At 39.8% G+C, this 26,680-nt stretch overlaps 1 protein-coding gene across 1 annotated transcript in view; it reads right to left on the bottom strand.

Annotated features, from left to right (window-relative positions):
* DCAF1 (DDB1 and CUL4 associated factor 1) overlaps window positions 1-26,680 on the bottom strand; it is a 51,245-nt gene that overhangs the window by 3,207 nt on the left and 21,358 nt on the right. The window contains exons 12-23 of the mRNA XM_065642684.1: window positions 26,105-26,274; window positions 24,211-24,335; window positions 21,864-23,124; window positions 20,745-20,943; window positions 19,969-20,051; window positions 18,943-19,027; window positions 17,301-17,534; window positions 16,680-16,773; window positions 16,097-16,201; window positions 15,145-15,218; window positions 13,881-13,985; window positions 1,439-1,694 (exon numbers count right to left, since the gene is read on the bottom strand). Coding sequence (XP_065498756.1) covers window positions 1,439-1,694; window positions 13,881-13,985; window positions 15,145-15,218; window positions 16,097-16,201; window positions 16,680-16,773; window positions 17,301-17,534; window positions 18,943-19,027; window positions 19,969-20,051; window positions 20,745-20,943; window positions 21,864-23,124; window positions 24,211-24,335; window positions 26,105-26,274 — 2,791 coding nt within the window. The remainder of the gene's footprint in view (window positions 1-1,438; window positions 1,695-13,880; window positions 13,986-15,144; window positions 15,219-16,096; window positions 16,202-16,679; window positions 16,774-17,300; window positions 17,535-18,942; window positions 19,028-19,968; window positions 20,052-20,744; window positions 20,944-21,863; window positions 23,125-24,210; window positions 24,336-26,104; window positions 26,275-26,680) is intronic.

The raw sequence follows: 26,680 nt of genomic DNA on the forward strand, positions 1-26,680 counted from the left end.
CAGCTCCACAGCAACACCAGATCCAAGTTTTGATCAAGTGGTTCTATCCATAAACAATATAGAGACATGGCCATTTCGTAACACCTAGTGCTCTGCAGAGCACAATGGAAATGTCAAGTAGCACCTAGTTCTGTTACAGGAATAGTTATTGAAATGGCCGGAACTTCCCCTTCATCTTGCCCTTTGGACAGTCCAAGTTACAGCACCCTGCATGCTCTCCTTCCCTCAGGGAACTGAAGTGGAGTTGTGTCAAGAAGGTCCTGCCAGCTACTGAGACAGGCATAAATTTTCCACAATATCAAAATGTTGAACTGCAATATACTATTAATGAATCTGAGCTATTTAAGTGTCCTATATGGTCCTGCTACCTTCAAGAGAACAGCAGACTGACCCCACAGAATACTGATGTGGCCACATCCTTAAAAACAACTGAGCTACATTCTAATGGAAAAGAGGGACGTGAATGAGTCTGCCAGCCACAGCAGTGCCAAAACAGAGGCCAGCATGCTTAATCCTCCAGGGCATCAGCAGAGAAGACTGATTTCCACCTCAGCTCTCACATTAATCTCCTATCACTGCAGGACTTCAAACATCTTGCACACTGTAATTGCTTATCCTTACCAACCTTTTAACTTAAGGTAACTACATTATCCCCATTTTACAGCTTGGAAATTAAAAAAGAACTAAGTGGCCTGACTATGCATACTCAAATTGTACTGCCAAAAAGGGAACAGAATCTGGTGTCATAAATCCCAAGCCAGATGCTATCCTACTCATTTTCTCCTTCTCATGAAGCCTTTTCCAAATTGAATCGCTACATAACAAGTTCAGAACTTTCTTATATGCACACACACACTTTGTTAACCTTTCAAATCTCTGTGTCTGTGGAATGTCAAAAAAAGAGAACAATTTAAATTTTATCCCAAAAGTTACGTTAGCTTCAGAATAGTCTAAAAAAGGAAATGATGTCAGAAATGCCACATTGGTTTTGCACTTTAAGCAATTACAAAAGAGAAAGAATAGCATCAAGGACCAAAAATACTTTTCTGTCCTTACAGGGACAAATAAGGCAGAGAAGACAGGTGTGGTAACAGTTCAACAACAAAGGGCAGGACAGAAAAGCAATCAGACAAGGCTTCTTCACGTGGAATTTCTTGGCCTGCCTTTAAGTTCTCACACACACACACCTGGGAGCACTTGAAGAAAGGAGATGCCTTCCTTTCCAGAACTCTCAGTTGTTCTCTTAGATAAAAGCTGTTTTTACCAATAATTACTTTGAAAGGCCACAGGTCAACACACATGATAATCTGTGCCTTTCATACCAGAGAGGGGAAAGTCAGCTAAGTCATTTCAGGGAAGACTTAGATGTGGCATATTTGTCAGGACATTAAACAGAGGACAAGGTCACCTGCGGTCACCAAGCTGGGCACACACTTACTGTCTCCAAGAATCAGCTCAACCTCCTCATCAGCATCAGAATCTTCATCTTCACCCTCATCTCCCTCTTCCAGGAGGTTGGCAAGCTCCTCATCATCGGAGGGAGAAAAGTCATTTTCTCCATCCTCACCAGCATTCTCATTGTTCTCATCCTCCTCCAGCTCAGCCTCCAGCAGCTGGTCTGTATCTAGTTCATCAAGGTCATCTGTATCATCATCATCTTCATCATCATCTTCTTCTTCTTGCTCTTCTTCCTCCTATAAAGACAGCAAAAATAGTCCATTGCAGACATTAAAATAAATGTAAAATGGAATAAGAATTGAAGAAAACATACCTATAGTTTTCACTTCTCCCCATATCCAGAGATAACACATTATAAACACTTTCCCATCACCCATATAAACACCTTCTCACCACAACTACAGATCATGGCACATGTTAGATCATTTGTAGGACTGCAAAGTCTTATCTGCAAAATGCTGGTGCAACACAGGTACCATTGCCTCAAGCTCCTCTCCAGTACTGGCCACCGCCACAAGTCACCACAACGCACTTCAGAGGGACATGCAATCAGATCTGTTAATCCACAGCTTTATTGCTAGTCTTGTACAAACTGCTTTAGTTTCAACTGGACCAAAACCTCTACTTTGCATCAAACAGCATGCAGCATGAATGTTCAGTCTCTCAGTCATTCCTAATTTAGATGAGATGTAAAATGTAGGCAAAGACACTATTAGCCTCAATCGATCCCTGAATCACTCAGCTTCAGATGATGGAACTGTTTAAAGCAGCTCAGAAGTCTCATCTTTGGCATTTACCTGTGGATCAAGATCTTTCTCTATCAAACCATAAGAATTTGCATTCAATAGAAGAGCTGAATTTCTCATTGTACAGATAAAACATAGAAATTCGTATCTAGCAGATAAAACTCAGTGGGAAGAAGCTATTACAGTCCTATCATTCTTCCAGACAAACGAGAAGCCAAGAAGTGCCATCACAAGGCAAGGTCTAGAAGGTCTCCAGGACTCAAAGCCAGGGTTCCATATACCTGCACAGCTGTCAATCACACCCTTTTTCTCTAACAGAATGCTCTCGTGGCAGGAAGGCAGCTCTTAAGTCATTCAGTTTAATTGCCCCTTTGTTTTGGGAGGGAACGCATTTTGCAAACTTATGAAGTGGTTAAGATACGTATTTAACAACCCACTTGAAGGGTTAGTTTGGTCCTCCTCACCACACACACTGTACTGTTTAGGTCTAAAACAGGGGTGTCAATCTCAGTCCTAAAATGACTCAGTCCTAAAATTACATTCGGCCCTTTGAAGGCAACCATGAGGCCGATGTGGCCCCTGGTGAAAATGAGTTTGACACCTCTGGTCTAAAAGGACAGAGGAAAAAGACATTACTGTCATCTTCCCAACCTACTTTTCTTCAGTCAGTGCTATTAAAAAAACCTACGTAAATCCAACATCTGCCATAGGCAAACAAAATAAGGAATGCCCAAAAGCTTTGGCAAATGTTATTGTTTCTTCACTTGCAAAAGGCAGCCTAGTTTCCTCTACTGGCCAGAAGTGCTGTGTTATTTAAATGGAGGATACAGTATAAAAACATTGGTTTGCTACATACAGTTTTTCTTCTGAAAGAGCTTATATGAAGTATAAAATTAAAACAACCTGTATTAAAGCCAATGCCTATTTTAGGCAATTACGAACTTTACTTTGAGACAATGAATCCTCAAATAAACGTACACTGCTTTTTGCATTGTATACAGACTGGGAGAGGAAATATCTTACTTGCAGTTCACAGTTCTAAACTGCAGTGCCATACTAAGAAAAAAATTTCCATAAAATATATTGAATGGAGCATAAAGGCTTTTGCCTTAACTTTTACTTTTGTTCTATGCAGTATCTGCAGAGACACCAGTGTCTTAAATTTTATTGCTCCATTCATAACTGAAAAACTGATTAAAAGCTGAAAAGGCAGGAGAGTTTATTTTCCTTTTTTTTCAGTCTCTAAGCAGCTCTGAAGCTGGAAAGGAGGTGACCAATTTATTTTAAAAAAATTAAAAAATTGTGAAAAATGTGAAAAATTAAGCCAAGTTTTTCAGTGTCTAAAGGCAGAGGCACAACTGTAGACATTAGGGAAAAAAAGTGTATTGTCTACAAGATTCATTTAGAGTCCAAATAGTTGAAACCTAAAGGATTCTGAAATTAGTTAGGTACCCTCTTAGTTGCCACATCTGAGGAATTTCTGAAAGCATTTTTTCCTAAATATCTAGCCCACAGTTACTTAAAAGAAAATACCAAAACTACTGAATTTGATTATGTTTCACATTTAATGTATTTATTGGAATTTAAAATACTATTGTATCAACATTTTCATTTAAGCTTAAGGCAAGGCATATATAGCAATATCATCCTTTAAATATAGGATGAAATAAAATATAGCTGCATAAAGCTAAATATTTCTTCTGGCTGACAAATGCCAAATTACACAGAGAGGGTGTATGTTTAGCTGCAAATTAACTTTGAGGGATTATACCAAACAGTGAGGAAAAAGTCCTTTGTGAAAATACAAATGGCAACAGAAGATGAGAGAACTGAAATCAATGGTTCACCTTTCAAGTTTAAATTACTTAACCTGAAGTAGGTGATTAAAATCAGGCCACACATTTTAAGAACACCTAAGGACAGTAAGATGAGGTCTAAATTAAACCTCTCTTTGGTAAACCAGAAAACCTAGAAACACAAGGCTTGCGTGTATGTGGTGGCATCACTGTTAGGAATGCACAGGGAGCTTCTGCATCCAAAACCAGCCTGTGGGACACAGAGCTGAGAAAGACTCCACCTGATCTTTCCTCACACCCTCATGTGTAAGTGATACCCAGCCTACTAACGGATATCGAGGCTGTATCCTCATCAGATCCCTCAATTGCCTCACGTGAGGGATCCCTAACAGATAAAACCGGCATGCCCTCCCCAGGCACTCATGTGAGCATACTGAGTGAAAGCAGTGACAAAAATCCTTCTGCAATGTCACAAGGGAAGACAGGCAGAACATTTATTCCAAACCATATCTGGATTTGTGAAGGAAAAGACTGCCAAAATTAAGTTCCTACTCATCAGCAGTTCCCAAGACCTTCGGGCAACGACAGAGGTGCTGCTGGAAAAAAGGCCCCGCGTGCACATCTGTGCAAAACAAGCCTGGATATGTGGTTGTCTTCCTCAGTGGAGTAAACAGATCCACAGAACCCATGGACCAGCACACTCCCTGTGACTTAAACAATATCAAGGAACTGGTTTAGCCATCGCTAACTCCTTTAGATGCCTAAAGATATTCTTCTATTTGGGTTGTTCTCTGTAAAAGCTGCTTAGATTAGAACTAGAATTGTTCATGGAGTGCTCACATTCCTCCTCTGCTTCCTTAGAGAACATTCTCCTCTCTCTCCAACAGAAGCCACCTCCTACCTGCCAGTTTTCTTTACAGAAGGCACAAGGGTAGTATTGTAGAATCACAAACTGACCGTCTCATAACCTTCCCTCTGTAAAACATTTTACCTCGCTGTCAGCACTCTGACTCACTGCCTGACACCTGTTGTTATCACAACACAGCCCAACCAAATCCCCCTCTTCCTATGTAACTCATGTAAGAGTACAAACAACCCCAACCTGAGGCTATGATGGAGGAAAAATGAAAAAAACAAAAAACCAAAAAACCCCCAAAAAATCGAATACTCTTTTTAAATAGAATAGGCAACACTCAGAAGGACATGATGGAGAGCAGCTTTTGAATAAAGGATGTCACATTGCTACCCATTTTACTTACACAGTGATTCAGCTATACTAATTGCTTATTGATACTTAAATTTAGGGTTAACTTAAGGGGGCTTTATCTTGGCAGATGCCAAGAGTAGAACACTTTAAAGTAGGATACCCATTGACCTCTAATGACACTCAAATTTGCAATTATATATTATATACATATGTATTAATTTTATCATTATATATTATAATGAATACAAATACTAGGGGGTTTCTGTGTTATCTTCACAATACTGTAGCAGTGTTACTTTTCTCCATCTCCAGCATACACAGATGTCACTACATAACAGCTGCAATGCTGTATCAACATACCTGGATGGCCAACTCTTTCTGCTCTTCAAAAATACAATATCACAATTAAAATAAAATAATTTTAATCTAGGAAACACCTACCCTGTTTCATACCCAAAATGGCTTCCTGGCCCCACTTCTCTGCATCAATACTTAGGGTGCTGACTTCACCCCAGCTAAAGCAAAAAGACTGCAAAAATAAGGCAATGAACGAACACAAAGCTGGAAATTTAAAGTGAACAAGAGAACAAGACAAAATGCCAGTTATAATTACAAGGAGAGAGCAAAGAGGCTGCAGCTTCGGTGCGGAACAGCTACCCACAGATCTAAGCAGGATGTCCACACAGGGACAGGCCCCAGTTTAACTCAGGAATTGTTTGACTCTACTAAAGAGTTAATTTGACTCAACTAATAAAGAGTAGTTTAGGCTGAAAAAGACCATTTATACAAAGGGTTTGTATCAGTTCAACTCAAAAAGCCTTAAAAATGTAAGTCAGTAATGTAAAACAGCAAAAGTCAGCAAAAAACTAACCATCCCCTAAAGGAATTGCATATGCAGGGGTGGCAGCACTGTAACAAAAAAACGCTGGACATAATTCTTCATGTTGCCAGTATTTACAGCCCATTCAGAGCTTAGTAAATACCCTTTCCTCTTGCTCAAGTGTTATGTATTTTCTTCCACATTGTTCTTTGATACACGTTTGCACACACTTCATAAGACTTTCATCATCATAATCGACTTTCTCTCTGTTTCCCTTTACCCGTTCATTTTGCACATAAGAAATTCACAAAATTTGTCTTTTTTGGGTAGTATGGGTTATTGACATTTAGCATATTCACCAGTGTTCGTCTCTCAAAAAACACTCCAAAGCTCAGGAATCCCCCTGTCTTTCATTTATTTAAACTCTGACGAAAAATATGTTAACTAGGCAGAACTTTGTTGTTTGGTGGGGTTTTTTTTAATTTTAACATATTTCTGCACTGTATTTTAACATTAAATCAGTGTACATACAAAAGTGCTTTCAGGAAGTACAGCTTACAGCACTGCAGATCTGCAGTATATAAAAATACACCAGCTTGCTTTATAAGGAGTCTTAAGACTTTTTATAGAGTTTTCTTACATTTCTTGATTCCAAAAATTTTTTTATGGCCAGATGAACAGAATTTGAGACTTCTCAACTGCAGATTACATAGTCTCTCAAAGTTACACTGGGCTGGCTGTTATATGATCCCATGGGTCTTTTTCAATTGCTGATATTAGGTTTGAAAACCGTAACTCAGTTTTGAGATTGAGAGGCCACTGATTTTTTGCTTATTTGACATCTTATTTGACTTGGTTTCAACTGTTACAAAAAGCTTCATCTAACACCTTATTAACTGTTTCTTCCTCTACTAGGAGTTGGTTCACAGTCCAAACCAAGTATTTACGTCAATAATTCTCTGTTGCTCGATGAACTGTCCAGCTCCTTCATCTCCCGGCTGCTCCTGCCAGTCCCACGCTCACCTCCCATCATTGCCTCCAAGCCAACATCTCTCACCTGCAGATGCTTTCCAGCAACAGTCCTTTCCTCTGGAAAGACAACCGCTATTGCACCTCTCAGTCTGAATCACGCTATAGGACACTACTCTATTATCACTCTAACTATTCTTACTTCCATCTATAAGGCTGCCTCTTCTCTACCTGCAAAACAGTTAATCAAATGTCAGTGAAGCTCTCCCCATTTTTTAAAAATCTTTCAGCTCATATTTAATTCACTTCTGACTATCTGTAGCTAAGCCCAATCTGCTGGTAAGCATCCTCTTCTATAAACTGTTTATTTTCTCTAGTGTTTTGGGGTTTTTCTTGGTAAATAAATTCAGGTTTCCTACAGTCTCATTATTTTGGGCAATTTATTTGCTTTTGCAAGAAACCACCTACTAGTTTACTTCTCCCTCTCGTCCATCTTCTCCCCTAGGTTTCTCCTAGAGAAAAGCAAGCACATTTTTAATAATCTGCTCTCTTCCAAATTACCAGTGTTATTTTAATTACTACCTATTTCAAGCATGAGAAGGGGCTTTGCTTTTGTAAAAAAGAACATTTGATCATTGTTCAAATACAAGTTCACTGAAGAATGTTTCACTCCAGAAGAATAAATCTCTCCTTGTTTTAGTGATTTATCTTTCTCCACAGACAATCCCCTTGTCATATCTTCTGACAATTGTTCTCTTTGCTTCCAAAGCATCTGTGTAGCATATTGGAACTTTCTAATCCTCTGCTATGCAATTCTCAGGAGTGACAATGTCTGGTTTTCAGTCACTTAAAGAGTTTCTATCCAATTCCTCCCCCACCCAATTCTTAACACTCCCTGAACACTTGGCAGTGGAAAAAGCTTAAATACAGCCAACAGTCCTTCTAGGGGGTCAAGCATGTGAGGAGTTTCACATCCCAGATTACCTAGTCCCCATCCTTCCCCTCAGCTAGCAAGACCAAACTAATTTCCTATTATCATACCATTAAATTCATTCTAAATATTCACCTCCTTCACACTACAGGGCTGCACCTGCTTTTACATTCTTGGCTACTTCAGTGTTAGAAGTTCTACTTCTTCACAGCTATTAATGAGGTCACCGAGCTAAAAACTCAGAAGCCTGGGGATGCACAGAAGTTACTATATGTAACAAGCAAGGAATCTTACCATAGGCTTCTATGCAGATGTAGGTATGTGCAGATTTAATACAGGAAACAGCATACAGCACACAGTATGTCACAGAGGCAAAACATGGAGTGAAGAAATAAAAAAGCAGTTATTCTCTTAGTCTATGTAAGTAGGTCTAACTTGTCTAACAATGACTACTTACCTGTGATGAATGAAAAAAGCATCCATGACACAGATAAACAAAACCTTTAAAGTAACCAGGCCTCTGTTGGATTGGCGTGTTCAATTGGGACTCTTTTGATCAATACTCTGGTTTTGCCTATGAAATGTTTTCATTGTAATATGACTGCATGTACCTGATGATAATCAGTCTAACTCCAGAGTCACTGTCCTCTCTTTGAGGCACGTGCAAGTCATAATTTCACAGTTAAATGTATTCCTTAGTGCTAGGGATAAATATGTTCTATTGTGACTATAATAATCTCTGTGCTGTAGGGCTCAGGAGTCCAGAACTAGGTGCCATTTCTGAATCTGCTTCTCTTCCTTCCTCTCACTGATCTCACAATTCTCACTCACAAAAATAAGCCCATTGCTTTAATTTCACAACAAAACCCAATCGTGTGTAAAGGAATTTCAAAATTTGGCAGGTAAATGGACAAGAATCTGCCCATTTATTTCCTCGAGCTTCTGACTGACATTTCTCATCACAGCTAAGGCAGCTTTTATTTTCTTGAATCCCAACTGCTCTGGGAATTCTAGAAAGATATGTTAGGTGAGAGGAAGTCAGCCTTTGATTTCTGCCACTGAACAGGAAGAATACGCTTTTAACTCTGCTGAAGCTGTTTTTCCTCTACAATACTAGATCTAGCCTCCTGAAATCTCAAATTACTTTTCCCTTTCCAAGAATTTCCTCTGTTTGCACTAACTGACAGCTAGTGAAACTAGATTCTGAAATAGCGGAATAGGCTGCAGCAGTCATAGGTGTTTGCTACTATCTAAAAACGTGGTAAGTAGTACCGGTACTGGGAAATTTTTTTTTTTAAGTATCTGTTTTGGAGCATGCCTGTTCAAAAGATGTCTGATGTAAACAGGTCTTTGATGGAAACCACTCTTTACTTAACCTCCCTTGGTGAAACTAAGTTCAAAGATTCCTATTAAGGTGTGCAGTAAACATACGTATGTTATTATCAGTTGAGACATTTGTCTGAAAATGCTTGTTCCCAGCTATTACCCTATAAATAACTGCATCTCAAGCAAGATTTCAAAATAAACCGTATCTTCAAGTGTTACAGGAACAGCTCCTGAAAAACTAAGGGTCCCTGATGACATAAATCATTCTAGGAAGCTTGTAATGACAAAGCACCACCATGGTCTGATGGTTCTCAAATACATGTCCCAATATGGACTAAGGTTTGTGGGTTTTTTTCCCCAGCACATAAGTATAAGCATGAAAACAAACCTGTATCAAACCAACAGCAATAAAAGTGCAGTGGAATTGCTGTTGTAGGCAGATAGGGGGAGAATCCTAAAATAAAAGTAGAAACTGGGATCACAAAGATCCCACAGAAAGCTGAGGAAAAACATTCTCCATCCTGGCTAAACCACATGTTGGAATAGTGGTTGTCTTTTGAGTCTTTACTGCCTTATCTCCAAAGGTTTCATTTCACATCACCTAGAATTTTCTAAACCAATGCAAAAAGACAAATTACACACCTACCATCACCATTTGGATAGCCCAGAAGCACTGCAGGATAATTAACAGTTCTTCAGTTCTGGCAAAAGAAGTAGAACACACTTTATAGGACAGGGACAGCTAGGTGTGGCAAACTGCTGCTGAAGCCATAAATCTCTCTGAATAGGACAATAACGGAGAATACTACTTGAGCCTCACAGATGCAACGTCATCCACATCATGTACCACAGAGAGAAACATATCCCTTAAAGAACTAATACGGAAAGAAAAACTAAAATAAAGAGGTAAAAATGCACAGACTGAAAATCCTGTAACCCACTTAGTAGATCGAGTTATCCAGACTTAAATTTCACAGTTTTCAGTCTACTCTGTGGTCCGCCAGTTCCCTTGGTTATAGCTTTTCTGATCACTTAATATTTCTGAAGTCTCATTTTCTAGCCTTTAGCAACTGCCATGTGCCATTTCTAGGCCAGATCAGCACGTTCACTTTCCTTTGCATCATTTCATCTGAAATTCCTGGTCTGCCTCATTCGAGAAGACAGTAGATTACCAAGTGAATCAGGGGATACTAATCAGCCAAAAAAAGGGAAATAAATAAGAACTAAGCAAGGTAACAACCAAAGATGGTCCAGTATCTGTACCAGTAGCTCAGATACCCATCTTATTTTTGCCAAGTCTAACTCTGAAAGAGTATCAAAGCAATGGCAAATACAGGAGGAAGAGGAGGACAATCTTGCTGCAAACTGAAGAATAGGGAGCTCTGCCTATTTCCCCATAGGCTGAAGAGTCTTGCAAATACTTGTGAGACTGTTGGTCACTGAAGGACCTGTTTAGACGCTTACCCGACAGTGAAATAATACACGAAGCTCATTAAAGCTCAAGGCAGAAATACTATTATTTTTGGAGTAAAAATTGCAACCAAAAGCGCTCACAAACCAGTTCTTGCTACGCATGTTTCATCTTCACTTTCCCTCAGTTACCGTAGTAAGTACAGACTACAGAGTATCGGTATCCATTTAGCAGTCGTCCTGTTTAACGAGGCTAGACACTTCTGGATTAGTGGCCATAGTTCAGAAAAGGCAGCTTGCTAGAGATCTTGTACACAAGGCTGGTGCAACAGCCAAGGAAGAGCCCCGCTACCATGGCACTATTCTCACGTATTTAAACAAAACAGACATTTATTGCAGCCCGACCATGCACAAGCCAGCTACATCAGTCTGACCATTTAATTTGAGGGTAACTTATGTAACAGATCAGTTGATTTTATAGGGTTTGGTTTGAGAAAGGGGGGGTAATATAGTTGTTTTGTTTCTTTGCTTAAATGAGAGAAGGAATTGAAAGATATCTGTAGGCCAAATACCTCTGCCAGGTTCATTTCACGGACTCAGTTTTTTGCTTTTCAAAAATCTGCCACAGAGTGATCAGCTGACACTTGTCAAAACTGGCATCATGAGTCATCAAAATTTAAAGTAAAAAACATCAGGCAGATATTTTTCACCACAGTTCTTAACTTGTCTCAAGCACAATTTTTAAAGCAATTTTATTCTGTATCACATGACTTCCAAGCAAGGCTTGCCCATAAAACATGCTTCTATTTGAGTACTTATTACTTTCTGTACAGGCAAAAAATTGTACTCATGGACCCATGCAGATCATATACAAAAATATATACATATATGCATAAAATCAAGGCGTGAAAAGAGAGGGGTCAAACAGATATCTGCTCTAAAAATCTTGACCAAAGAGATGCCAGATTAATGTTGATTTACACGGATTTCCCCTCACACCACTTTGATGAAAGAGATCAGCAAACATCTTTCTTTAGCCAGAAGGTGTTTTTGAATATCTGTGAGAAGTCTCAACAAGTTTTAAAGTTTATTTCCAATTTTTCAAAGCCTAATCACAGAAACTAACTAGGCAAGTAGTAAACACCTACACATGTGAGCATATGTATACACAGAAAACAAGTTGTTCTTGTTGGCCTTAACAGACAAGTGTGGCAGAGAGATTCCATCCTTATTCTGGAAAGCATCTACCCATTCTAGCTCAATGCTTGGTGTCTCTATGGAGACAAAAAGCTATATTTTTTAAGTCCAAGACTAGAATAAACCTGGAGGAACGGCAGTGAACAGCTACAGGACAGAGAGCAAGAGGTTAGTTTATGTTTTGCTAAATATATATAGATCAAATTGAATTTGGGTTCATAAACGTTTATATTAAGACCAAATCTCTCTTACTAAAGAGACTTGACTGTAACCATCCCTAAAAGTTACTGTCTAGGAAACATCTACACACACCAGAAATGACAACCATAAAAAGCAGCAATTATGCAATATCTGGTAGTGACTCCTAGCTTGCAAATCAATCCCAGACCAGCTTTGTTTGAATACTCCATAAGCTGTACAGAAAAGCTTTCAGCACACTTCAATTCTGCCTGGGGACACCTCCATTTGTAAGACAGGAAGCGTCCCTTGTCACATGTGATGGATGGGAGATACCTTATCTCCACTCAGTACCTAGTGTTACAGCCTGGAACCAACAGCATCCAGACTGCGTCTTCTTATACAAATACAGATCTCCACTTAAGTCAACACTTACCAGCGATACCGCAAAACAGTGTCTTGATAACTGCTAGTTAATCATTGTACAATGCAAAACCAATTTCTGCTACAAACTATTTTTTGAGATCTTATAAAGAAAATAAGTGAACAAAAATAGTAGAAGCCGAGACAAAAATTGAAACTATTGCTCGAGGCAAGCACTGGATGGCTAGAAAGTAGAACCACTTTGGAAGGAACAGTAATTTCCCCCCTCTTCATTGCTTCCCAAGGAATTCTCCTCTTCACTCATCTTTAAAGTTCCTAAACTGAATCTATCCAATCTAGGGATAGAAACAGTGACCCTGATTTCATAAGAATGACAAGACATCAACTGCAACCTTGTAGCATGTTGAGAGGACAGGACACCAAACTGTACGCAAAACAGAACTACCGCTTTATCTTCAGAATTACAGTGAAATTGTAATAGGAATAACTAACTGCAAAGAAAATTAATCTTTCCTAGGATCTGCGTCCAGTCTTCTGAACTAAGAGTTCTGACCTAGCAACAGGAAGATCCAGAGACAGAAAAGGTATCAAAAATACAGCTTTTCACACAGTGTGAAAAAAAACCAACCACCACCAAAATACTACCTTCTGGCATTCTTTGGAAAAAGGTGAAGTCAGCTTTTCTCACAGGAGATACAAGTATATGATTTACTAGAATGCAGACACCAAAGAGCAGAGAATAATGCCTCTAAAGTCTTTAGGGAACTGAAGCATAACATCTTTGCCTGTTCAAAAGAAAAAACCCACACCTGACACCCCAAAAGCTACAAATTTGTCTTCATTTCTCATTGTACTGTAGTTAGTATTGTGGGCTACCAACTGCACCTTAAGGAGCACTTGTTGCAGTTCTTGGCTCTTCTGTAAAGTTGCCAGAGATCAAATCGCTGATCTAAGAACGAAAATAAATACATCCCAATGCAAACTTACAGCTGTCTTCAAAATTCTTAATACCTTTTGCTGTGTAGAAGTACTGTGTAGTTTAACTGCATTAGTCACAAGTTGTCTCTCATTCAGAAATTGGTGACATGCCCAACTATGAGACTTGAAATTGAAAAAAAAAAACCAACCAAACCTCAAATGTTACTGTCCCTCTGGGTGTTAAAATGCTTTAAACAAAAAACCAAACAAACAAGCAGAACAAACAGAGAAGTTTCTGATCAAGATTAAAACACTTAAGGAATTAATAAATAAACTATAAATTATCATGTTGGTTTACAGTGCACAAAGTTACTGTTCACACAGGTTCTATATCAATAGTCTTAGTTTATTCTGACAGTAAAGTGATCTGCTTCACATTAGGTGAGACCAAATGAGGCATCTGTACTTTATGGGTAATAAATGAACAGGTAGATGGCTAATAGCTACTCTTGAACAACCGGGTTAATGCTATACTTCTCACCTGATCTTCTTCTTCATCCTCTTCATCTTCTGCCAAACGCTGCCTGCCCACTTCATACAGTCTGCAAACTGTATCCATGTTCATGGCATCCATGCTCCCTTGATTCTGAAGAGGAGATGCCCACACAGCAGTTAGCCCCAGGAATTAAGCTCAGCGTTCATATTCAACACTCCATCTGATCTTAATTACAGAAACATTACTAAAAGCTTTCTGTCCCATTTACTAGCAACAGTACAATTAGCCATAAAAACAAGTCGTCTTGGCTTCAAGGACCAGCTCAGAAGTGATGTTAAGTATCTACTTTTTGCATCTGTCATCCACAAGTTTCACTCTCAGTAGTAGATTTAACAAAACCTTTACTGGATCCTTAACATGCTTTGGTTTAGTTCTCACCTAACCACAAACTACTAGCTTTCAAATTTGCCTCCCTGTCATATCGTGGTACCATATGTCTTGAGAGGATGCTAAAAGCTCTCATACAGCTCCAGAACCCACCAGTCTGATACCCCAGCAACTGCTGCTGCCACATGCCAGGAAGTTACATTTCCAATGACTCCTATAGATGAAAATTTTCATATCTTGGCCTCATAACCTTAGCAACTCCAACTTTAGTTAAACACAAAGCTTACTCTACTACACATTCTTGACCTGCTTTTTCTGGTCTGTAAGGATCAGTAGTTCACAGAGTATTAAGTCAAAAGGATTTTAAATTAGTCATTACATGTACACAGTCAGGTTCAAGACTCATTAGTTTAATTTGACTTCCCCCTTAACAGACCAGAAGTTTCACTCAGCAATTTTTGCTTCAAATCCTTAGCTTCTGCGATTTTGCTAGGAAGGCAAGTGAAAAAGGAACAATAAGAGCGATTCACAGAAAAGCTCCATGGGAAGCCCCAGGAAGACTGTATTTCCCAGTTGTTCCATACAGTGCAAATTTTAACAGGAAATTTTTGTTATAAATAGAAAAAATTCTATTTCTCTCTATGCTTATGAGAAGGAAAACCTCTACATTTTAAAGAGGGAAGAAGACAGGCAAAAGTGTTTGGAAGTTTAAAGAATCAGAGTCAGAAAAACAAGACTGCTGTGAGTGGACAATAAAAAACTAACAGCATCTTTACCATCATCAAAACACCATCTCTGCTTAGGACATGAATTTAACAGTAGGAACTCCAGAATCATCAGTTCTGAGCTTTTAAAAAGAAACAGAAAACATTGCACTCAAACCACAGCTATAGAGACAACAGTTTATTCTTAGCTCCTTTACCTCAATGACAGCCAGGTAGCAGTCCTTGCTGTCTGTGCACAAGTCAAAGATATTCCGCTTTACATCTATTGTAGCTGGAAAACATGACAAAACAAACTCAGTGGTTAACTTAATGCTCGCTGAAAGAAAAGCTCTAACAACATATGTCTAAAAGCAGATGGTAAAATGTTGAGACAAGAAACAACAGCTGAAATAAAAATGAAATGAACATTTGTAACTCAACCTGTAATAAAGAATAGAAATGTCAAAAACTATCACAAAGATAGATAGGTAAGTTCTTAACATGCTCTGCATAGCACCTCCCCCCTTAATAATGCATTTATTGGCTTCTCTAAGCACAGTAAACAACAGATAATCTTCCAGGATAGGTGGCAAGCAAGGGACCGAGCTGTGTTTCCTTTCAATAGCAAAAGCCACATTTGTTTATGTCTGCAGCAGCAATTAGCTTAGCTTCAGGAGCTTTACAGGCTGGAGGCCAAACTGACAGCATTTTGAATGACCATCGTGGGGAAATGCTGTTGGAAAAAGCAAAACAATATGGGGGGCAGGGAGGGGATTTTAAAAAAACAAAAACAAAAAACCAAAAAACAAACAAACAAACAAACAAACAAACAAACAAAACCACACACAAAAAAGAGGCCCTTCCTGAAATGAGACCAATGCCATCCTGGCCAAATGACCTACTATCTCAGATTATGTCCTATTTAGAAAGAGGAAAGGAAAATAAAGCCAGTACTGCAGAACAGCAGCAGGTAGAGCAGTCACACACTGAACTGGATATGATACTTGCACCTATTTCAGCATTAAACCCAACTCTTGTGCTTCAATCAGAATGGGCTGTGGTAGAATTTGTTTTGTCACACACGCAAAGGGGAAGAAGAAGTGAATGTTACTAAGCAGAACTTTCAATAAATCTTCAAACCTCCAGACCAAGATATTGCTCCTCTCTTACCTATAGGTTTATAATCAGTTGCATTAAATGTCCTGAAAGAAGAGCCAAAGGGACTTCTCATTCTCTCCTCCAGAAGGTCATCTTCATCATCTGCCTGCAACATAGCTGATACAAGGAAAGATTATTCCACAAATCCACCTTCCATTCAGCACCACCATTAATCAACTTCAGATCAAATCTGACTCTGACATGAATTCTCTTTTTATTTAATAGCTTGGCAAGACCCATTTAGTACCTACTCTTCCAGAGCTGCCTTTATTAATACTGCAGATCATTGAAACTTAATACAGAGGACAAAATTATTTTCTCAAGCATCACCAGACCTGCCATTATACACATTTTCTTCTTCAATAGGCTGATTTTTAATCTCGCAAGTGAGTTGTGATATTGCTGATGTTAGAGAAAACTGTCTTCGTCAGCAATACACATAGCATAAACTCCCTGAATAAATCCCAGATCACGTGTGCAAGTAAGGCCTGGAGTTAGACAGACACTCTGAAGTTTACAATTTAATTGAACAAGCATCTACTTATCTCAAGCCAGAGGTGACCAAGGAGAGTAATAGAAGACTGAGAAATCCTACCTCCATACATAACTGTGCCAGTATAGTTGAAGACCACACGACACTGATCCAGTGCAGGTACTGTGTGTAACAAATGGAAAGTTCGGAGGTCCCACTGAAAAAATACAGGCTAAGGAGCAACAAACAATTGAAAGTTTCTATATCCATTTCAATACAGTGGCAAACAACCAATTTATTGCATTCAGGAAACCTCATTGCCACCCTCTTGCAAATACGACAGAACTGGAGTTTGATTCCAGCACCAGAATCTCTTCCATGTGTTCGAAATTAAAAAGCTCTTACTCCAAATGCCATTCCCAGTCAATGAGATGTTACTGCAGTAGCTTCAAGGTTGATCTTGGTAAGGGATGGGAAGAAAGCAGAGGTACCACAGAGTATATTAGAAAATAGAATCTCGCTCTCTCTTTAAGTATTTCTTCCAGGCCATATCAGAGGCAGAATCTAGATTTAGATTACCTAGCTGCCAGACAGTCCATACTTAATTCACAGATGAAAACCATTGTTACCATACGTAACCTGGAACACAGCAGACCGTTAGCACAGCTTCTGCAAACAGCTACTTGTTTATCAATAAATTCTTTAGGTTCCAGCACCTCAGTTACCACAGTGGCCAAAGGATACGATTTCTGTGTTGACTATGACCTCTAGCCCATTGGGATGGAAAACACCACTGATGGTCATGTTGAATTTGTCAAACTTGTGGATGGCTTGTGCCGATCTGACATCCCAGAGGACACCATCATTTAGGACAAGGTCATCAGTGGGGTTAAAGGTGGCACAGTTCTTCTTATAGTTGTTGGCAAGATCTGGGTTAAACAGAGTCAATAGCTTGTTGCCAGTCTGAATATCATAGATCTTTTAGATTAAAAAGAAAAAGAAAGATTAGTCACAATTTGTAGTGTATCTGTGCCTAAGATCACCCCATGTTCCCCTTCTAGATTGTTTCCAGAATCAGCCTGTTTCCCATTTTGCTTTTTCATTTCAAGTGACAGCATTCCAAAGATAACCTTCCTGCCAGTCCTTTAATAGTTTTTCACAGCTGGTACCAAGTCTCAAAACACATTTGGGCCAGTACTTCACTCACTGCAGGTTCCCTGATATATTTTAATACAATCGCGATTAGTTCCAAAGAAACTAACCCCATTATGAAAAGTGGGCTGGGAAGCTGCAGTCACAAGGTACCACTTAGCCAGAAACTGGTTTAGAAATGGAACTGCTTTGCGAGCAGATGGTATTGGCAAACAGAAAAACTCCAAAGCACACAGTGAGGGGAAAAAAACAGAAAACTAGTTACAATTCCTGGTATTTACACAGAAAAGCAACTTTCTGAGCTTTGCCTCAACTAACTGTTACAAGATAAAAAGATACAAAGGGCTTTAACTAGTACAAAGGGTTTATGACCATCTTCTCAGATAATTCTGATCTGTAATATCCCTCAGAGCACAGCTCTTGTTCCAACTTAGAGGGAAAAAATTCTCCAGAATTGGAAAACAAATCAGATTATCAGATAAACACAATACACAAACTGATCTGACTTCCAGATAAATCCAAGTTAAAAACTGGGCAGGAATGGATAGTTTGCTTAAACAAATCAAGTTCAATAAGTAAGATCATAACTAATTTGAATAAGTGGTGTTTCACAACAATTTTTAATGCAAATACTGTTTCAAAAGAGACACTGACTATAATGAATGAAAATTAGCACTGAGAAGCAGCAGAAGCACCCTTAAGTCCGTGTCTGTCAAATTTGCAGGTATTCATACAAAACACTCCAACAACATTCTCTGAAAATATATTGCTAAAATTAAATTACCCAATAGCAAGCTGCAAATTGGGGGGGAGGGGGCAAAAGGAGGACACTTTTAATAGGACATTTCCCACAGCTGTTGACTAAGCTACTGTTTATGGTGGAACTTTTATTATTACTGAAAAATAAGTCAAAGGAGGCAACTTCAGAAACAAAAAAAAAGACCTGCACAATTTCTCTCAAATGAGCAAAACCAAAGCAGATTCTACAACTGCCCAGAATACTAACCAGAGGGGACATAATGCACATTGCTTTTGCTACAGTTGGTTCAAAATGGTCAAGTTTATACCCTTAGACACAGGGAGAAGTTTTTTGACACTTTCAAGGCTTTCCTCTAAAGTCTCTTAGCTCATCAATTACACAGAGCATCATAGCACCTAGAGCTGTTAATAAATGCCCTGCGAATAATTATATTCTTGTCGCAGCTTCACAACCATGACCTTTACTGGTACTTACATGGGCAATGTCTCCTTTTGTGCCAATGACCCTATCCTGAGAGTGCTTGCTGAACTCCACATACTGGTCATCAGGGAAGGAATGCCTGGAGACAGAGTCAGTGAAGAAGTCAAGGAAATGCAGATTCAAACTGCCTGTGTGAAACAAACGCCACCCCAACACCTCCAGCAGGTTTTACAAAGCAGACAATTAAAAACGTAGAAAAGACTTTCCTTCACCATTGACCATGGCATAGTACAATGCCAAAATGCTCCACTGGCATTTACAGGACAGTATCTATTACAGACAGAGCCTTTACAGCAGAGCAGTGAAAAAAAACACAAGCAGCAAATTCACAGACTCGTCATCAACAGGGTCGGCCATAAACATATTATAACACTGCTTAGAAGAGTAAGGAGCAAATGGTGTCATGAACGTCCCAACACACGTGCAGGCCTGAGGCACATTAAACTTCTAATCTGAAGAATGCCCTCTAGCTGACCTAAAACAGGTCACACCAAAACTGTTGCTTACAATTAAGGTAGACAACAGTCAAACCTTTTAAAAATGAAGACCCTTTCACCCATTTTTTAATGAGAAGGAGCAATTGTAAATACCGAAGCCAACTTTAAATAGCTTTAACCAGATCTGAAATAGCTTGTATCCAGGTCTGAAAATTTCACCATGCAAATCACCATGCTAGTAAAATTCTGTAACTGGCTACAGAGAGATTGTTAAGATAATATACAAACATGAGAAGAAAAACACAAACATATTTCTTTGCCTTTAGGGACAACAGTGATTTTACTGATCTATCTTGCATTAAACAGGACTTAATGTAGCTAGAATTTAGCAAAGCTGTCTGTACCAAATAAAATAGGGAAGATACTAAATATCAGAAAAGGAGCACATTTTATTTTTTCACAACAGACACTGTGAGAGCTGTGCTGTGCTGTTCTTTCACAGAGTTTGTTCTTAGGGTTTCTGCCTATACTGAATAGTTCTTCAACTGCAACATACCCCACAAGGGGATCAGAGTATACCTACTTCATATCAAAGACAGACTTCATTCCCCACAACGCAGACAGAGGTTGGCTCCATGTAGCAGATGTCAGCAATAAAGATCCATCCTGTATTTCCAGATGGGAGTAGAAGGGGAGGAAGGGAAAAGAATACCAGAGAAAACCTTTTATCTGTACACTTTAGCTTACACTTACAACATGAATTCAGAAACTAAAGCAGACTTTGTGCTTACTAAACTACTCCTACAGGGATGAAGTCTAGGTATCTAATACTGTGTATAATATAAAGAGCCCTTGGCAGACAAAGAAAAACATTAGAGATAAGAATGGGAACAATCTAAAATAACAGCAGATAAAATCAGGATAATCTATGCCTGAACTGTGATGCCCAGTGAGTGAAGTCACTCTGCTTATAAATCAGTTAACTTTTATTTCTTCCTAGAATCATCCCTCAAAAGATTTTTTTCTCCAACAAAGGGAGATCATATAAACTCTGATATATCTTATCTCATATTCATCTTAAATACATAGTCAGTGTAAGCACTTTTCCACTTCCAGCATACATAATCATTACCTATGAAAGCACACAGCCATTGTGCATCTTCTGTATTATCTTGGGAAGAAAAAAACAATTGTAGAACTTGCAGAGAGGGAGTATGTAAGTACAACAGGTACTTGAATGACAGGCATTGCAGGGCAGCCAGTCAGTACATTCTAGATTTACATATCCAGACAGACCCAAAACATACAAGGGCTCAGGCTGTGAGACCTAAAACTCAGAACAAGTCTTTTATTACTTACCCGGGATGGCTCAAGGTGCGTGATGGCAGAATTATGGCAGTTGTAACTGGCCTCTTCCTGTCCACTGAACACATTATAGAGTTTCAATTGCCCTGTGCAAGTACCCAGCATTAAGAATCGTTCTCTTGCAGAAAATGCACAACAGGTAAAGCCACTCTCATCCTCATTTGCTTCCCTGAACACAGAAATTGGACGGAACCTAGAGAAGGTAGAAATACAAGTGTCACCCAAAAGAGAAAAGAAAAGCAAAACTGAAATGCTGCATGATGGTATTAAATCCAGTCCCTAAAAATCACGTAGGTACAAGTTTTAGTTTTCTTCTAGGACAAGCTAGGTGTCAGTTGTAAGACTAGCACTCAAGCAAGTATATTACAACATTTCAGGGTTTGTTGTGCATTATTACATACTTCTGTCAAAGCACATCATTAAGTTGAAGCACCTGGAGACCATCTTCAAAGTTGGATTGATGGTAAACCTGTAATGCCACCACCCAGATAGGTACAGACACCAGGCAAAAATATCTTCTAACAGTTCTGAAATACTCAGCACAAGAAGGCATGGCACAACCACCAAATAACCTCCTGGCATCACAATTTCCCAAGGTGATCCTGGTTTCACTGTGAATGTGCTTCTATCTATGCATCACCTTTATTTTTATAAACTTTATATCATTTTTAAATTTAACCTCAGCAAAGAAAGGCCACATAAAAAGGCTAGCAACTTGCAGTGCTATGGATTCAGCTGCAAGAGTGAAATATGGATTCTGCTGTCCTGCATCCGTCAGCCAACCAACCTCCAGGCTATGCTACACTGTCGTGTAAAACTGGCATTACATACGTACCTTCCAAAGGAGAACAAAGAGCTACGAGCTTCATTAGTCAATGTTGCTAATGAATTAAAGTGATACTAAAAATAAAGTGTGCCTTATGTACTAAGGACAACAGAAACAGAACAACTTCTAAAAACGTCTTTCAAGGCTCTCCCACTTGTCACTGTTGAATTAAAACACTTTCTTCTCCAAGGATACTCCACTGTGGGACTGTACAGCCTGAATCCAGGTGAGGCTTGTTGGCATAGGGTACATCCTGAGAGGGATCAAAAAACATTTTTCTTCCTTACCTGCTAAATATAAGGTGTCTATCAAAGCAGCCACCATCCACCCCTCCGTACTTCGGAAAGGCTGCCCTGCGGGTCAGCCGTGAGGTAAAGTTAGTTGGCGCTTGGCGCCTCTGTTTTGGCTCAGGACACTGGTGGGGAGTAAAGAGAGAGAAAGGGGGACAGGTGGCAACGGGGTTCTTGCAGCGGGCATGCTGCTCCCTAAGGTACTCTGTGATTATACTGTCCAGAGTGGGTGGGGAGGGAAGGTGTCTGTCCAGCTGCTTTTTGATAGCTGGGCTCTGGCTGTAGGCGCCATGGTCCGATTTTTGTCGCAACACTCTGATTTTTCTGCCGTTGCAGGGAGATGGCCGCTCCCGGACAAAGCTAATCCTGCCAATCAGAGGAGAGTTGCTGGCATAGGAAGGGCCTGGAAGGGCAAGTGGACCTTGGGATGCAGATGGTCTTGCCTGAGCATGGACAGAGGTGGCAGTGGAACCTACAGAAGTGTGGCTACTCAAACGGGCTGAGATGCCATTAGCTATGCGAGGAGTGCGAGGCAGGGTCACAGGAGAGGCAGCGGCTGCAACAGGGGTGAAGGCAGATGAATGAGATGCTGCAGTCATAGGTAGGTCAGCCTCTTTAGTAAGAATAGATGCAGTTTCTCCTAGGCCCTTAGAGATGAGATGGTTCCGGATCAAGAGCAGCAGCTCCTTCTCAGGAAACGTGATCCTCGACTGGGCCACCACATCCGCTTTCTGCAACCGCGCCAGGGAGACGTCTGTGCCAATCAGCAATGGCTTTCCCGAGACACGCTCTATCAGCTCAGCAGCGTATTTGCAGAACTTCACGTGCTCGCTGCGCTTGTCTTGAAGCACTGGCTCTTTCATCAGCTGCTGAATTTGGCAGCTGCTGAAGAGGGGGAGCTTGCTGATAATCTGCCGGACAGTACTGCTGCGTGAGAGCCCCACCAAGGCTTTGCAGGCTAATGCTCGGATCTGATCTGCATCTGTGATTGGCATCTTTATAGACAGCAATGACAGCAGCACTTTGATGCCATTGTTGGACTGTACCACATTCCACATCTTAGCTAACGTGTGCTCACTGCTCTTGGGGGCCTGAGGAAGCTTTCGCCGAGGAGTTCCAGAGATGAATTTGCCAATACTGGAGATCCGATTATCTGGGCCACATACACAATTGATAATGATCTGAAGGGCTGATTTCTGAATTTCGGCATCATGGATGAAAAACTCACCCTCAGCAACTCCAAGGATGATACTAATACCTAGTGAGGGAAAGAAATAGTTTCTTTAGTATGCTAAAACATATCTTACACAGTTTGTCAGACAAGTAAGGGAGTCTTCAACAAATTTCAGGAAAACAGGCAATTCTCTTCATTGTGGGAATTTCTGAAGTTCTGAATACTAGTGTAAGATGTACCCTTCTACCTCCCCTGCAAAATGTTATCCTACACTGATGCTCCTCCACTTCATCATCAGTAAGTAGGGAGTCAGTCTTTCAGACAAGGTGATCATGCATGGCCTGGAAACACAAAATCTGAGATACCCGGCACAGAGAAAGATGTACAGGCATGCTCATTCTTACTGCAGAAAGCAGCTCTCTTGTGTTAATACTGACAAAGTGGAAAGAGAGGAAGGAAGGGGACTGTGATATGAAGGGAAAAAAGTAAATAATATCATGACTTTCAAAGGAATTAGGCAAAAATGAAACTCTGGGTTTGTTTTGCTCCCCCCCAGAGTTCCTGTGTCTTTCCTGTCCGCTTCAGAAGATCAAAACCCTCACTAAGAAAGAATTGATGTTTTGTCCAAAGAAAGCTTTTCTGCAAAAGAAATTGTCTTTTGCCTATATCCAGTACCCTGCCCACCTTTTTTTTTTCTTTAAAAAAAAAAAAGTCACACCCCATTTAATGCATAAGTCTTAGATCTGATCCAGGCACATCTCATTCATTTACATACTGAATCTGCAGGTAGCCAGTTAAAGCATAATTCAAATAAATAGCAATAATTGTTCCTCTCCCATAGTCTAAAATGCCATATTCCCAGGAGACTTGAATTTCTGAGAAGTTGAGAGAACCTAATAGTCCCATTGCAAAAGCAGATTTGCCTCTATCTGTATTTAATGAGCTCTTGAAAACAAAGACCATGCCTTCAAAGCTGTAATCCAACCACAGTGCTAATCATGACACAATTTTAACCAGTCTACTCTCCCACTTATTTGCATCCTTGACAATAATTCTGAACACATTAATTATTTTTAACCCTTGTCTCACTGTAGGTGAGAAACAGCCAGCTGAAAACCACATAGCAGATGATGATAAGTGTGTACGTCATCATGATGATATTCAGCTTACCCACAGTGGAAACAGTAGAGCCAGCTTCATCTAACACATCCACAGGTTCTGCCAGCTGCAACTGGATTTTAGGAACCACAGTCAGGATGGCTAGTACATCCAAAGCATATCGTACTGTGTCATTCCTGGAAAACAATAGAAGAACTTCTTAGAGGTACACATACAGAGTTGTTTCAATAACATAAAATAGTATTCAATCTACTCCAACAAATACAAGTAAAACAATCACATCTGATGTATTTGATGGTGCATTTTGATTTTAGAATGTTCCATTCTTAAAGGGCTGGTCTCTACAGAAGGCAGAGCTCTCATGTACACCATTGCCTGCAGCCTGTCAACATTTATCCCAACCTGCCCATAGGCTCCTAAAAGCACTGTAATTTTGTATTTATAAAAATAAGTATGTAAAGCCTTATCCACAAAAGCATTCTAAATTAAGCTTCTCAATCTAATGCAACTCTATGTCTTAGTTGGAAAACACTGCTGTCTAAAATATCCTCACAAGTGAACTAGAAAGGAAGTTTTTCTGAAGTGAAAGGAAACTGTTTAGCAGTAAAACAAACAATTGTGATAGGGAAAAAGGCATCAACTTAGGCAGCAGTTTAAGAGAGACACAGGTGTGTAGAAGATGAAAAGGGCTATTAAGCAAGAGGTGGAAGAGCAGAACAATGCAAGTAAAGGTGACAAGGTTTGTAAGCCTCCATGGGAAGGTAGGAGTTAACCCAGGTAGCAATTAGAAAACAGCTGCAGAGAATAAGAAACAGGAGAACAGAAACTACCCTGGAGAGTGCAACCTGAGAGAGAGGGAGGGGACTACAGAAGCAAAACAGATCTCAAAGGCTTTCAAGTTAAGGTAGGCAAGGAGCTCCTGCAGGCAGCACAAATAAGGAGGAGGGAGTCCTGGTGGCAAGAATACAGCTGATGACAACTAGTTATAGCAGTGACTCACCAGTGAACATATCTCTAGAGAGGATTACAGCTTCACTGGGGAGCAGATGGTCATTAGGATAAAAGGAGGCTGGAACTTTACACCCATCCTCCTTTTGAACTGGGGATGGGATCCTAACAGTATTCTATCAGAGCCTGGTGGCAGTTCCCTTTCTTTTCTAAGAGTAAGGATGCTGCAGATTTTTTCAGGGTAGGAAAGTGGGGGAAGGGGTGCCACAGAAAGATAACAGAATATCATGGTGCCCCCACAGATTGTCTGCAGCAAAGACAAGGGAGAAACATAAAAGTGGGATTGTAAGGTGAGCCCCTCTACCAACATGCTGAGTAACAGCTGATGCCGTAACACCGAGGGACATGAACCTGAGCAACGCACAGCAAAAACCTGCAGTCTTTCTCCTCTCTCAAATGCTGCCTTGTTGCATATTCACACAACTCCTTTGCAGTTATATCAGCTCAGTAAACTTCAAATACCAATAAATCAAAGTGATACACAGTGTCCTCTCTTGAGTCAGCTAAACTTAATACATCCAAACTGACATTCCACCTCTTTCCAGGATTAAGATATGTCTGGATTTCACCATCTACTTTGAAGGTTTTCTAGCCTTTCTCTAACAAAATGGCAAACAAATTTTAAGACAATAGAAAGTGGTACAGAATTGTAATTAAGCTCTACTATGATGCTGATTTCTTAGAAATCGAAGGCCTGAGGCATTTTGGCTCTTCAGAAATCTCATTACATCCCTCTCTATCTCAAAAATTTAGTCTTGCTTTCCACAGAGTTAACTTTCATGAGCATTGTGTAGTCACAGCATAGGGCCTATCAGCACTAACCAGTACACACCTGTTTTAAATGCTGCCAGAGAGGCAGAAAACCTAGAAACATAACGCCCGGTCCAAGCGTCACAACTTACTGCACAAAAATACAGCACTACAGCAAACAACTCACCTTGCATAGTATGTCTTCCAGTTGCATGCTATTGAAATGAGCTGAAGCATGAGCTGGACACAAGACAATTTGAGAAAAACCTCTGCTGGCTCCCAGTAGAGCTGTGCGGGACCGTACTCAATCAGGAACTCCATCATCTCTACAATCTGCTCATGAGTATATGAACAGGCCTGCAGGGAAGTGAGTTGGGAGCATTACAAAGAGATCACAAGCATTACAAACTTGCATATCTAGTCCGCTGCTGCTGGGATTTAACTGAAAACTGCATCCACAAAGATTAGACCACCACTGTTTCTTGCAGATTTTTACTTTCTGTTTCATTCTGCAACTAAAAAGAATACAGGACCTGTCACTATAATATACAAGAATAAGCTTAAGGATAATATCCTTTAAGTTTCTTTGCAGTCCTAAAAGGCTTAGGACAATTTAAGAAGAAATAAGTTACATTAAATTAAAATTCTACTCTGCTTTTAAGCTACTAATGTAGTGGTTACTAGACCATCATTCAAAATAAATTTATGCTAAAGTATTAAAAAAGGCTTCAAATAATATTCCATTACAGTTTCTAAGTTCTGA

This window comes from Caloenas nicobarica, chromosome 11 (assembly GCF_036013445.1).
Source record: "Caloenas nicobarica isolate bCalNic1 chromosome 11, bCalNic1.hap1, whole genome shotgun sequence".
Lineage (NCBI taxonomy): Eukaryota > Metazoa > Chordata > Aves > Columbiformes > Columbidae > Caloenas > Caloenas nicobarica.